The sequence below is a fragment of the Ursus maritimus genome, unplaced genomic scaffold (assembly GCF_017311325.1).
Source record: "Ursus maritimus isolate PB19 unplaced genomic scaffold, ASM1731132v1 scaffold_50, whole genome shotgun sequence".
NCBI classification, from domain to species: domain Eukaryota; kingdom Metazoa; phylum Chordata; class Mammalia; order Carnivora; family Ursidae; genus Ursus; species Ursus maritimus.
Window position 1 is genome coordinate 33422 of NW_024426664.1, and position 15347 is coordinate 48768.

A 15347-nucleotide genomic window follows, 5' to 3' on the forward strand; every position below is an offset into this window, starting at 1 on the left:
ACCTCACCCACCCAGTGAGGCCCATCCCATCGTTTATGCAATTCCTTATGAGTTTCCTATTAGTTGCCCAATGGCCATCTTCATTTTATTTTATTTTATTTTTTTAAGATTTTATTTATTTATTTGACAGAGATAGAGACAGCCAGCGAGAGAGGGAACACAAGCACGGGGAGTGGGAGAGGAAGAAGCAGGCTCATAGTGGAGGAGCCTGATGTGGGGCTCGATCCCATAACGCCAGGATCACGCCCTGAGCCGAAGGCAGACGCTTAACTGCTGTGCCACCCAGGCGCCCCTTTTTTAGAGGATATTTTAGAACAACCCTGTGAGAGGTAAGGTGGGTGAAATTGTCCTTTCAGAATAGAGGAGGGAGCCTGTGTAAGACTGCAGAGTAGGGATGGATAGATGAGAGGCAAAAGTCAATTTCCTCTTACCTCCTCCTTTTAGGGAACCACAGAGAGGTGGAAAAAGGAAATGGTGAGATAGGACAGAGAAAAGAAATGTCCATGTAGATATGGAAGAAACTAGAGCAAAAGTAAAATACTCATGCAGCACCTGGGTGGCGCAGTTGGTTAAGTGGCCGACTCTTGGTTTCGGCTCAGGTCGTCATCTGGAGGGTGTGAGATGGAGCCCTGTGCAGGGCTCTGCTCAGCAGAGTCTGTTTCAGATACTCCCTCCCTCGCCCCTCCCGCTCATTCTCTCTCTCTCTAAGATAAATAAATAAATCTTTTAAAAAAGTAAAATTCTCGCATTGCAGGCCACAATTTGGGGAGGTAATCAGGTTTAGGTGAGCTCATGAGAGTGGAGCCCTCATGAATGGGATTCGTGACCGTACAGGAGTCCTGACGGAGCTTGCTCCCCTCTGCTTCCTGCCACATGAAATGCACTGAGAAAGTGGCAGTTACAATCTGGGAAAGAATCCTCACCAGAACCCAACCATCCTGGCACCCTGATCTCAGACTTCCAGGCTTTAAGACTGTAAGACATCAACTGCTGTTGTTTATGAGTCACCTGGGCAATGGCACCTGTTATCCTTGAGTAAGACACTGCTGTATTATGAAGGAATTGTAGGAGGACAAGCAGGAGGACCATTAGAAGGCTCTCATAGTCATTCAAGACATGGGGTGGCTCGACCAGGGAGGTATAGTGGAGGTGGTAGCAGTGGTCAGATTATGGGTCAGTTTTAAAGATAGGGCTGCCTTGATTTCTTGGTGAATTAGACATCAGTGGTAAGAGAAAAAATAAGAATCACAAATAACTCTGAATTATGACCAGAGATTCTGAAAGAATGGAGTTGTTAGCAACTGAAAAGCAAAAGATAATGGGAGGAGCATGTGGGAGGTGAGTTCAGAAGATAAAAGATCAGAAGTTCAGTATTGCTCACATTACACTGGAATGCTGAGCCTCTGGAATGCAGTAACGCCAAGTAGAAGGAGACTTCTCCATACAAGTCTGTTTGTTCGAGGACTTGTCTACGTGATCCAGTCATTAAAGAAGAAACATGTGGAAGTTGCTCTTCATCCTCAGGAACCAAGCACGCCCTGGAGCTCTCTTCCTCCATCTCGCTCACTTCCGTCAAATGAGACAGCTTGCTCAAAACAAACAAGTGAGGGGCGCCTGGGGGGCTCAGTCGTTAAGCATCTGCCTTCAGCTCAGGGCGTGATCCCGGCGTCGTGGGATCGAGCCCCACATCAGGCTCCTCCGCTAGGAGCCTGCTTCTTCCTCTCCCACTCCCCCTGCTTGTGTTCCCTCTCTCACTGGCTGTCTCTCTCTCTGTCAAATAAATAAATACAATCTTAAAAAAAAACCAAACAAGTGAGTCTCTGAAAACTGCTGTGTCTCAGGAAGTTTGTGTCCAGCTCTCCCTGCAGTCCAGGCCCGGTGTCACTCACAGCACAGAAGTACTTGGTCACATCACTCCAAAGGGCTGGGGATTTCTTCAGGTGGAAGGAGGTTTCATTCTTTTTCAACTCAGCCTCAAAACCTTTGATGTCTTTAACAGAGTGTCTTCTGACATGTACTTCAGGAGAAGCTGGGGGCCTTGGTAGGGGTGCTGCACATACAAGATGAGCTTAAGAGTTGCCCCATAGGAACAGCTGCACCTCAGCTCCACAGGGGAGTCTTCGGGGACCAGCATACGGGCATCTGGCTGGGTCACTGACTGGACTCCAGTTTCTCCTGAAACATCAATGTCAGTGAGACCAGAACAGACCTACTTAAAATGAGGCAGTGTCTCCATTCAGATTCCAGTCAGAACGATGTTTCTGATATGGAGGCAGGAACATAAAATACATGGTTACTTATTCACTGTGAAGAGTGTTCCAAGCTGTAAATTGTCATTGAGAACATAGCTAGGCAGTGAGGAAGCTGACAGCTATGTTCTGGAAGATCTCCCCTTCGGAGCAGGAAGGAGCGTGCCAGATTATGCTGAGTTCTTGTAACTGGGAAAACCTGAGATTTCAGAAATCCCCATTTAAAGGCAAGTTTAGGGGCACCTGGGTGGCTCAGTCGTTAAGCATCTGCCTTCGGCTCAGGGCGTGATCCCGGCGTTGTGGGATCGAGCCCCACATCAGGCTCCTCTGCTATGAGCCTGCTTCTTCCTCTCCCACTCCCCCTGCTTGTGTTCCCTCTCTCGCTGGCTGTCTCTATCTCTGTCAAATAAATAAATAAAATCTTAAAAAAAAAAACCCACTAATCGTAAAAGAAAAAATAATAAGTTCTGCTCCTTAAAAATTATGCTTATGTTCCCCAAATATACCAATGAGAGAGTGGAAAAGCAAGTTACAGACTAGGCTAAAACACCTGTGCTGCATGAATCTGAAAAAGAACTTGAATGCAGTATACATAAACTTGCCTACAAATTTTAAAGACTAGAAATAAAATGAATAACCTACAACCCAAGACACATGGCAAATGATGTGAAGTGACACTTAACAAAAGAAATAATCCAAATGGCCAATAAACTGAGGGAAACGTGCTCAACGTCATTACTCAGCAACGAGCTATAAATTAAAGCCGCAATGCCATACCTCTGTGCGCACACTAACACGGCAAAGGAATTTAAACAATGCCAAGAACTTTCGCTTCTGGAAAGATAGAGTTGTCACGAATTTTATTTTAGCCATTTTGATGGGTGTGTAATGATCTCTCCTTGTGATTCAGTTTGCATTTCTCTAATGGCTGATGATGTTGAATATATTTTCTTGTGCTTATGTGTCATCTGTATATCTTTTTTTTTTAAAGATTTTATTTATTTATTCGACAGAGAGAGAGACAGCCAGCGAGAGAGGGAACACAAGCAGGGGGAGTGGGAGAGGAAGAAGCAGGCTCCCAGCGGAGGAGCCTGATGTGGGGCTCGATCCCATAACGCCAGGATCACGCCCTGAGCCGAAGGCAGACGCTTAACCGCTGTGCCACCCAGGCGCCCCATCTGTATATCTTTTTTAGTAAAATATTTCTTTGTCCACGTTCTGATGGGATTGTTAGCTTTATTTACTGTTTAGCTTTGAGAATTCTTTATATATTCCAGATACTAGTCTTTTGAAGGATAGATGGTCTGCAAATAGTTTTTCTCAGTCTGGAACTTCTTGTCTTTTTATTCTTTTAAAAGCGTCTCTTGCAGGACAAAGGATCTCTATTTTGAATTTACCTCTCCTCCTCTCTCTCTCTTTTAAAACTTGTACTGACTGTGTTTTTGGTGTCCAATCTAAGAACTCCTGGTTCAAGCTTACAAGTCACAAAATTTTGTCCTATGCTTTTTCTAAGAGTGTTACAATGTAACATTTCACATTTGTCTGTGATGCATTTTAAGTTGATTTTATTAACTTAGTTTTTACAAAGTGTCAGGCTTAAGTCAAGTTTCATTTTTCTTGCCTACTGAGGCCCACTTGCTCCAACACCGTAGACTGAAAAGGTTATTATTCCTCCGTTGAATTTCTTTGGCTCTTTTGTAAAAGAAAAATCAGGCGGGTGTATTTGTGGGGATGTACTTATGGGTTCTCTAGTTTGTACATTGATGTCTCTATCTATCTCTGTACCAGTAACGCATCATCTCGATTACCGTAGCTAAAGCTTGAAGCCGCATAGACTGACTGCTCCCGCTTTATTCTTCTCTTCTTAAGATTGTTCTAGCTATTCTAGCATTCTACCTTCTCATATAAATTTTGGAATAATCTTGCAAATATCTATCAAAACCCCTGCATGGATTTCAACAGGAACTATGTAAAATGTATATATCATTTTGGGGGAGACTTGACATATCTACCATTTTGAGTCTTCTAATTTACACACACAGGATGTGTTTTCATTTGTCTTCTTTGATTTCCTTCATCAGCATTTTGGAGTTTTCAGCACAAAATTTTGATATGTGTTTGTTAGGTTTACCCCTAGGAGTTTGGGGTCCTTTTGAAGCATTGTAAATGGCATAATATTTTTATGTAAATAAATATATTAATTTATGTGTCCACATGTTCACTGCTGGTATATAGAAATTCATTTGATTTTTGTATGTTTATCTTGTATCCCATGACCTTGTTGAACCCACTGAATGGTTTTAGGATTTTTTTTTTTTTTTTTTGTATATACATTGGGATTTTCTACATGGACAATCATGTTATCTACGAAGAGTGGACGTTTTACTTCTTCTTTTCTGAGCTATATGATCGTCTTTACTTGCACCTGCTTTATTGCCCTGGCTCAAGCATCTAGCATTACGTTGGATGAAACTGACAAGGGCGACTGTCCTTGCCTTTTTCCTGATCTTAAGACAAAAGCATGTAGTATTTTACTGGTAGGCATACTATTAGCTGTTAAGGAAGTTCCCCACAACTCCTATGTTTCTCAGAGATTTTACCATGAATGAGTGTTGCATTTTGGCAAAAAAAAATTTCTGCATAGATTAACACGATCATGTGATTTTCTCTCTTAGCCTCTTAATGTGGTGGATTCCATCCATTAATTTCCAAACATTGAAGCAGACTTGCGTCCCTGAAAGAAATCCATTTGCATTTGGTATTATTCTTTTTATATGTTGATGAATTTTACTTGCTGATATCTTGTGAAGAAATTTTGTGCCTATATTCACAAGGGAAATTTCTCCACAGTTTTCTTTTCTGCGTGGTCTTTGCCTGATTTTGGTCTTGGGAAATACTAGCTTCTTAAAATGAGTTAGGAATTATTTTCTTTCTATTTTCTGGAAGAAACTGTAAAATTCATGCTAACTCTTCAAATTTTTAATAGAATTCTCCAATTAAGCCATTTGAGCCCGGAAATTTATTATTATTATTATTATTATTATTATTATTATTATTATTTAACATTTAATTTTTCACATTGTGACTTCAGCTTTTTTTTAAAGATTTTATTTATTTATTTATTTATTTATTTATTTATTTATTTATTTGAGAGACAGAGAGATAGCAAGAGAGAGCAGAGCAGGAGGGAGAAGCAGAGAGAAAAGCAGCCTCCATCAGGAGCCAGAGGTGGGACTCAATCCCAGGACCCTGGGATCATGACCTGAGCCAAAGGTAGATGCTTAATTGACTGAGCCTCCCAGGCACCCCATGACTTCAGCTTTCTCTGACTCCTTCCTAAGGAGAGATAAGGAGGGGCTGCTCCTGGAGCTGTACAGCAAGGTTTGGGGACAGGTCGCAGGTGCTCTGAGAGCACTGTGCACCCGCGCAGAAATAGGTTCCTGCATCTGCAGTCTGGGAGGCCTCCATGTGCAGGGAACTGTCCTTTCTAGCCTCTCCAAACCGAGCTGTCAGTCTTTTTTGCTTCTCTTCTCCACCTTTAAGTAATGTGATCAGAAGAACAGGACCACTCCCAGGCCTCTGCTTATACCACTGTAAGCCATTTAAAGCAACTGAGGAATTGCAGTAAAGGGTGAAGTCCTCTCCTTCTTGTAGAAGCAGGAATTGAGGATTTTGCTGTATCTCTTGTCCATTTATTTCTGTTAAAAAAAAGGGGGGGGGAGGCATCAGAGAAAATCAGATTAGATCCCTGTTCTCTGAGCTACAGTGGCCTTTCACTCTTCTTGTCTAATTTTCTCCTTCTTTCCACATCTCCCTCCCCAAGTCCCTCTATCTTTCTTCTTTTTTAGCTCCCCCGCCACCACCGTTTTTTTTTTGCTCTCAATCAGAAAGCCTCATTCCTGCAGATAATATTCCACTGTGTTGGATTCTCAGGAAACCATCAGGGAAATCTCAAACTCACGTGATATTTGCATCCATAAGATCAACATTGGTACTGTAAGTAACATCTCTCTCCTTCCTCTTCAGAAAGAGTGGCCGAATCTGCGTGCTCCTAAATGCCTGTCCCTTATGCAAGTGTCTTCCAGACCCAAAGAAATGTAGTCTACCTCTACCTTTTGAAAAGAAAGGGGAAGGAAAGAAGTGACTGCAATTTTAGACAGCCAGCCAATCGGACTGTTTTTCTCAGGCACCTTCGGAAGAGGGCCTATGCTTACGGATGCTGCCTCCCTGTGGCCAGACTTGAAAATTGCTGATTTTAGAACTGATTCCTTATACACTGTTTTCTAATTCTTGTTTCTTGGGGAAACAAGAGTTTACTGGTACTAATATTGTTCAGAGAGGAATACTTTGTTTTTTAAAAATGGATTCTGTGATTTAAAACTGTTGTGTCAAATGAAATAAAGAGTTCCATTTGTCATTTCTAGTTTCATCCAGAATCACGAAGCATGGGTCTGTGCGTGTGCTAACGGAACATACAAGGTCACAGATATTTTAATAAATGTGGAAAAGATTCATAATTTATTGTTAGATCACCCGTGATCTTAAAGTAGAAGATAAAAAGTACCTAATTCTCTGTCACCATACAGATTACCCTGGCTGTTAATTATCCAATTTAGAGGTCATCTCTACTCCCGCTATGTTACTTTCCCATATATGAGGGATTTTTAAAAAAAAATCAATATAATTTGAAAAAAAGGTCTTATATATCAGACATGAATTTCTCTGAGAAAGCTTCCATAAAACACAACACTTGGGTGGAAAGAGCTCCATATGGTTGCACAGATTTTCACTCTCACTGACCACAGCACTCACTGCCCTGTCCTATAATGATCTGTTCATTGTCTGAGCTGCCTCGAATGCCTCGAGGGTACGTACTGTACCATCCTCAACAACGACGCTGTCCTACATGGTAGCTCCGAGCCACGTGAGTCTACGTAGAGTAATTAAAATTAAATAAAATGTAAAATTTAGTTTTTCAGTTGCATGAGCCACATTTCAAGTGCTCAATAGCCACGTAGGGCTAGTGGCTGGTGGACAGCGCAGGTCTAGAACGTTCCCACCACCTCAGAAAGTTCTGTTGGACAGTGCGCCTCCAGAATGTGGGGTCTATGAAAACAAGGAATTGTGTCTGTTTCGTTCACTGTGAAGTCCCTGACATGTGGTAGTCAGTCACTCCATCAATATTTGTCTTTGTTCATAGTCATGTTCCTAGAAGCTATTCTAACACCTGGCAAAGTGTGGATACGGAAATATTTGTTAGATGATAAATAAATGTATATGCTTGCATATGTAATATGTGAAAGTTTGAACTCAAAATTTTCCAAAGACTGATCTCAATGTACCCTTCCATGAAGGTAAACAATCAAGGGTTGGTTGTAGCTATTTAGAAATGTTAGTTTGGGGGTGGGGGCGGTGCCTGGCTGGCTGAGTCGGTTAAGCATATGCCTTCAGCTCAGGTCATGATCCTGGGGACCTGCTCAGCGGGGAGTCTGCTTCTCTCTCTGCTCCTCCCCCAACTCATGCTCTCTCTCTCTTTCTCTCTTTCCCAAATAAATAAAATCTTAAAAAAAAAAAAAAAAGAAATGTTACTTTGGGGGGAAACCGTGTTCTTTTCCTGGGTCTACCATAACACACTACCCAAGTGTGGTGGCTCCAAAGAACCAAATCTTATTTTCTAGCAGTGCTGGAGGCCACGAGGACGAAATCAAGGCGGCAGCGGGTGGTGCTCCCTCTGAACGCTCCAGGGGAGGGTCCTTCCCTGCTTCCTGCAGCTTCTGGTGTCTCGAGGCATTCCCTGGCTTGTGGCTGCATCTCTCCAAACTCTACCTCCAGCAAGAACGCATCACAAGGCCTTCTCATCTGTGTGTCTCTTAAAAGGACACTTGTCACTGATGATTTATGACCCACTTGGGTAATCCAGGAGGATCTTATATTGCTATTTTTAACTTAATTACATTTGCCAAGGTTCTTTGTCAGATAAGGTCATATTCACAGTTTCCATGGATTAAGATGTGGACTTATCTTTTGGGGGCCCATCGGTTAAACCCCTATAGGAACTCTAATGTCTTTGAAGTACTGCTATGTAAATGTTTTAATAGTGAAAATCTCAACATTTCATTTAGGCTCAAAAGTGGATCTGAATTTGAATCAAAGCATAATACGGAAACAGAACAAGAAGCAATTTCAGGATGTGCCAGAAAATGAAAATCCCATGAGTTAAGATCAACTTTTTGGATGTACACACCATTGGGATACTTTTTCCTTCACAGGCGTGTTGGACTTGGGCCCCAAAATGAAGACAAAACTATCAGTGTTATGGTAGTGAAGACTCCTTCCCATCCCCGAAGAGCAGAGAGTTGGAAAGGGCACCTGTGGGTGTTTTCATGGTCCTGTCCCAGAATGTTACAGAAGTGTAACAGGGAAGTCTCAGGCAGGAGAAATCTGCTCTTCCCCACACATACCATAGTCTCTGGTGTAACCTCCGTCTGGGTCCTATGGCCTGATGTAGAAATTGGCTAAGTGAAGAGAAGAGGACCTGGCCATGCATTGGCTTAAGGAGTAGAAGGACTCTCTGCAGTCCTGGTAGGAAATGCTTGCACTGAATATAAATACAAGATAGCTCAAATATGGTTAAAACAGTGGGATGGAGGGCAGATTCAAGAATATTTATACTAAAATGTTATGTGTTCTCCTATGAGTGGATATCGTTCAGATAAGAAATCAATAATGCCATCTGAACCGGGAGTGTCGGATGAGTAGACTTGTGTGCATTTGACAATGGGGAAAGTATAATCTGGGCAAAGGGGGCAGCATCTGCAAAGGCACGGATTTAAGAAAGAGTTCAGTGCGTGCATAAATGGTTAGAATTTTTAAATGGCTGATATGCGTCTAGAGTACATAGTGAAAAAGGGGGGAAGGCAAAATTAGAAAATAACTAGAGGGAGTCTCTGGGTGGCTCAGTCGGTTAAGTGGCTGCTTTCGCTCAGGTCATGATCCCAGAGTCCAGGGATCGAGCACCCCCCTCCCCACTGCTCGTGCTCTCTCTCGCTCTCTCCCTTTCTGTCTCAAATAAATAAATAAATAAATAAATAAATAAATAAATACAATCTTTAAAAAAATAAATCTAAAAAAGACGATAACTTAGGGGAAAACCATAAATGGTCTCATATCTTTTAATATAGAATGGATCTTTACAACTTCTAATGGTTCCTCATTACCCAGAGGTTAGCAAGAAGTGATCTGATTAAATATACATCTTATAATAATTCTAGTGGCTGTGTAAAAGTTAGATTCAAAGGAGTCTAGACGAGAGGCAGCAGACGATTAAGAGGCCGTAGCAATCATCCAAGTGGTAGGTGCTGAATGCCTGAATTAGAACAGTAGCAGGAGTATAGAAATAAGGAAATGGCTATGCGTGTTGCTTGAGAGGTCAAACTGACATGACCTTGAAAATTGCTGGATATGTGTTGTGCTTCATTAGCACTGTGACACCTATCTGTCATAGGAATGTGTTTATTCCATTAGCTTCTCAGTAAGATGCCCTGATGTCCGTGCTTCCTGAATTCCATGCTCCCCTTCCACAGTCAATCTGGCAAGCTTTGTGACTCACTTTAACAGAGTCACAGCTGAGCCCAGCCTTCCAGGCATTCCCTAAGGCTCCAGACATGTCAGTGAGCAATTTGGGGTGTTCCAGTCCAATTGAGCCCCAGATGTCACGTGGAGCAGGAGTATTATGAGATAGTAAGATGGTAGCTGTTTAAAACCATTGAGTTTTGGGGTGGTTCGTTATGCAGGAAACTAAGATGGCACCGACGTCCTTTGCAGATTCTTGTTGAGGACTTGGGGGAAATTGGCAAGAATTAAAATGTGTTTTTCCACTATCTGATGCCTGATGGTCTCTAATAGCTCAACATGGGACAGCTGCCTAGTTCACCAAACTTCTTTTCGAATATGGTCCTCGAGCTTCTGCTCTGGCACAGCAGACGTGGTGACAATGTTGGGGTGTAATGTGAGTTCTGGGTCGCCACAGCACAGGAGCAGGTGGCTAATTGCTCATGTTGGGCCCTGCACTAAACAGGGAGGTGTAAGCTTTTCTTGTTCAGTGTCATCTTTATACTTCACTTGTTCTTCTCATTCTGTTTACTAAACTCTAAAAAATAAACAAACCAACCCCCCCAAAACTGTGGGGCTATTTACAAGAGCATGCTTGTGTTTCTGTGAATACCCAAATTTAACAGACTGTTTTCAATTTCAGATCAATTTTAGAAGCCAGAGACTGAGAATTTTGGTTCACATTTCCTTGGTTACACACGACTTTTGTAAAGACACGGATATTTTTTGTAAGGACTCTGCATTCCAGATTTACACTTTCCCCATACTTATAACAGTAAACTTTCCAAATTATGTGCCACCGTCTCCAGGAATTGATCATATGTGTGGAAAGAGCTTTCTCGCCTCACATCCAAAGGCGAGCAATGGGCCCAAGTAAGTTGGGGTCATGGACCAGTTTCAAGTGGCATTCTGTTTGGGAGCGCTGTGTAAATGTCACCAGTTTCTCTATGTTCTATGACGTAGAAAAGCCTGTGAAGTCCTGTGTTGCAACAATGCTCAAATGAACCAAACTCTGTCCTTGATGACTTTCTGTGCCTTTTGTTTCTACCAACTCAGTTAGCTAAAGCCACCTGAAAATATTCGAAGTTCCTACCATCGAGCTTTATGCCAATAATGATGGAGATCCTGTTTGGGAAGCTGACCCGCTGCTGGAACCGTGACTGATCTTCTTCTGTGATGTTACTGCACCAACACTAGTGTGTAATCAACTGTAGGTCCTCCTCACTCAGTGTTGTGCTACACACTTCCCATTCCCACACATGCCAATGACATAACAGATTCAACCATTCCCAGATGGTCAAATAGATCTATTACTACTTTGCGAATGATTTCTGGAAAAACAATCTTTCCATATGTATGTCTCTTAAACAAGAGTACCATCTGAGGGATCTGTATGCCATTCAAAACTGTTTTCAGATTATGTAGTATTTCTGTTACACATGTGATAATGACATTAATGAGATTTCAAAAAGCAATCTACAAAAAGAAAGAGAGAGAGAGTGATGGCAGCGTAATTTAAGAAGCTGGACCAGAGCTGGATAGGCAGTTGCTGATGTGGACGTCAGGAGGAAGCGGACAAGTTATTAGATGAGGAAGCCAAGAAACAAGTTACTTCATGTCAACCAATCCCAGAAAGGTTCCAGAATTAGAGGCCTCTAGAGTACCAGTGGGGTATTAAACTGGTGGATTGTTTGGAAATCTGCGAAGTAAGCACAGCACCGGACGCTCTACCCACCTCATATGCCTGGAAATTACAAATGAAGAAGCTTAGATCACCACAGAGTTGAGGTACTTATCACAATCACAGTATAAACTAGAGGACAGACGAATGTCCTAGTGAATGTCACTTATCAGTGCTCCTTTCAGATTTCACCAGCGTTTTTAAAAAATGCAAATGGCCAGGGGCACCTGGGTGGCTCAGGCTTTTAAGCATATAACTCTTGATCTCAGCTCAGGTCTTGATCTCAGGGTTATGAGTTCAAGCCCCACGTTGGGCTCCACGCTGGGCATGGAGCCTACTTAAAAAAAATAAATTAAAAAATGCAAATGGTCAAAAACACAAATAGCCACATATGAGAAGAAATGAAATCCAGATGTTCACGTAGGGGTAAGGTTGAGCTGAACCAAAACCAAAACCCTCAGTGGGTTAGCAGAAGCAGCACTGCCTGTTCTGGTATGAAACAGGCAGATCTCCATGCCAGGGGTAAGAAGGTATATTCACATGCTCCATTCATGCATGTGAAGGGTTATGGTAGAATGACTAACTCTTAGGATGTAGCAACAATGAAGAGTAAATATTACCCTAGTTTAACCAGGTGATTTTAGATAGGGTGGAGTAACCATCTAGTTCATTTGGAATGGGTTATGCCAAAAGAGGAGACAAGGGATCTAACTCCGTGATATGGCTGATACATCGGTGGGAGCTGAGGTTAGCGGTGCTCACTGACAGTCCAGTTAGCTGAAGGAGCTACAATGACTAGAAGCCTTGTTTATCTACGTCTGCACGTTCCCCTGATGACTGAAAACACTGTAATTCAATGAATTTGCCTTTTCCACGTACACATGGCTCTTTTTTTTTTAAAGACTTATTTTATTATTGATTTAAGAAAGAGAGAGAGCAGGAGCGGAAGGGGCAGAGGGAGAAGGAGAGAGAATCTCAAGCGGACTCCACTCGGAGCACGGAGCCGGACCTGGGGCTCCATCTCACGACCATGAGATCAGGACCTGAGCTGAAACCAAGAGTCAACGCTTAGCCAACTGCACCACCCAGGTGCCCCCCACATGGCTCTCGTCAATGCTGGCGGCTGAGCAGCTCCAGCCATGGGGTTTTTGTATGGGCCGCAGGTGCGTGGAAGCACTGTGCCATAGCACAGAGGTATGTGGCTGTGTCTTCAGGCTGCGATCCTTTGATGTACAAGGAGCTATAACCCTCCTGTGTATTAAGAGTGGTTTTTACTCGTCCTTTCTTCTTTTCATCCCCATTTAAAGAGACTGAAAACAGGAATGTGGGGCTTTTTGCAGGTTCCCATCTGTACCAGTGTAAAGAGTAAAAAGTGGTGGAAGGAAAACGGCAGGTGAAATTGGTGTCCTCTCCTTCCTGAACACGAAGCCATGGAGGATTCTGTTGCACATTCAATACGCTGCCCACTCCTGTTGAGAAAGACACGGTCAGACATAGAAACTGGTCTCTCTACAGTTTCCATTTTCTCCACACATTCCCAAGTAAAGCCTCGGGGTGCCTGACAGCATCTCCCCCCTTCTCCGTCACGACCCAGGACTGTCCAGAAGGTCTCGGGCAATCCAAGGACTTACGGCCAAGGTGAAGCCACAGGATTAGCAGTGAGGCTGCCAAAGGACTCTGCTCCATTTATCCTGCTCAAGGATCTCAGCAGAGGAACGTTCTGCCGCCTGGATCGGTGGAATATTCTGCTTCAGGAAACAGAATTCTGCATCTGGGTGCCCAGCCAATCAGAGACAAGTTCATTTAAATGTCCTGGAAACGCACCAACCAGCTGGGCCCTAGATTCAGTTTCCTGTGGTTCAAACGCTGTTTTCTTGAGGCCAGATTCGCATAAGGTGAGGAAATCCGGCACGGGTTCGGGTTCGTAACACAGAGAGAGCTGACAACCTCTCAGCAGCCAGCTGCTTCCTCCCGGACTGCCATTTTTCAGCCGCAGAGAGAGTTGCAGGTGGCATAGCACTCTGGGGTAGGAAAAGCGCTTTGGTTAGAAATCTTTCTATGAAGTTTCAAAGAAAGTTTTAGAACTTGCAAATCACCCCAAATTGTGAATGTGCACCCATCCTATGTGCTAAACTACCTTTTTGCTTTTATTACATTATTCTAATACAAAAGTCACGCAAGAGATATTATCATTCCCAATGTAGAAACAAGGAAACTAAATTTCAAAGAGATTAATTAATTAACTCAAGGTCAAACATCTGGTAAGTGGCATAATAAGAAGGAGAACATATATCTATCTGGCTCAGGAGTCTATGATGTTTGGAATCTGTCACGCCACCTACATTTGTGCTGTCTTGTAAATGCTTTAAATGTTAGAGTATGTATGTTCTGAAAATAATGGAAATCTATATTGCGATTATTTTTCCTAATAGCCAAAAACATGGGAACAATCCAAATGTCCATCAGATGGTAAATGGATAAATGAAATGTGGCATATTCATTAATGGAATACTATTCAGTGATAAAAAGGAGTTAAATACTATATGCTTCAACATAGATGACTCTAAAAAAATATGTTAAGGAAAAGAAGCCAGACACAAGAGCCAACATATTGAATTGTTCCACGTATATTAAATGTTCAGAAGAGGAACCTAGAGAGAGGGAAAGTAGATCATGGTTGACTGGGGCCAGGGGTGGAATAAGGATTCAATGTAATTGGATATGAAGGATCTTTTTGGGGTGATAAAATATTTAAAAATGGACTATTGTAATGGTTTCATAAGTCAGTTAATTTACTAAAAGTCATTGAACTGTAAATTCAAAATGGATGAATTTTATGAAATGTAAATTATACTTCAATAAAGCTGTTTTAAAAATAAATAGTAATTATGGTCAGTCTTGCCTGTGTCATACTCCAGGTATAATTTTAGTTTGATTTGACATACACATATTTCCTTAAACAGTGATTTTTGTATCTAGAATTTCCCTCCAAGCTCTGAAAACTACAAAAGCAACATTCTCTGTTCTCTGTGAAAATGTTGTTGGAGAAAAAAAGATATGTCCAGGAAAAATCTAATAGTACAAGATAGCATTAATTAAGATTATTCAGAATATACATCTACTTCTGGGAAACTGGTGGTATAAGTAGACTTCAAACCCTTTCCTCTGAACAACTAAAATAAGCAGAGGAAACAGCATGGCTTAGTGGCTAATACTAGAGGAGAGTGCCTTCCACGTACTCAAACCATGTTCTGGAAAATGGAATAGGCTACAAAAGTGTCTCGATGGCTAATGTAGAGTTTTCCTAAGAAAAGAGATGCAGTTGTGGTTAATGAAGGAAATTCTGGAAATGTCTCCTGATTCAGAAGTGTAAGGGCTAGGGGTAGGCATGGGCTTTGAGACAAAAGCCATTCCAAGTCAAGCTCCTTTTTTCTTCGATTCAGATGCCTCAGTGATAGTGAGCACCTGGCCTCACCACTCAGAAAGCCCACTTGCTGTGAAGTTTGTATCTGATGAAAATACTGATCCACTGATAAGTTCACTCACATGTTGGAGGGACAGTGTCCTCAACAAGAAAGGCATACCTTTGACGGAAGGAGGATTCCCATACCTAGTAGGGCCGAATCTGCAATCTCTCGCTGCTTATTTTGCCTAAAATAGAGGCCAAGTCAATTGACCCCTAGATACCTTGCATAGATTAAATCATGTGATTTGCAGGGTAGAAATCTTGACAATTCTAGATAAATAACAAGGAGAATTAGTCCAGCTTCATCCTTTACATTTGTATTGGAATCACAAGGACTCTA

General features: G+C 42.2%; 2 gene segments (V, D, J or C); both read right to left on the reverse strand.

Moving 5' to 3' along the window:
• Window positions 1–5498: 5498 nt before the first annotated feature.
• On the reverse strand, window positions 5499–6465 carry LOC103680419. The segment is given in 2 exon segments: window positions 5499–5947; window positions 6211–6465. Coding segments are annotated over 2 exon segments (408 nt in total).
• Window positions 6466–12515: 6050 nt separating this feature from the next.
• LOC121100921 lies at window positions 12516–13321 on the reverse strand. The segment is given in 2 exon segments: window positions 12516–13010; window positions 13173–13321. Coding segments are annotated over 2 exon segments (414 nt in total).
• Between the last annotated feature and the right edge of the window lie 2026 nt (window positions 13322–15347).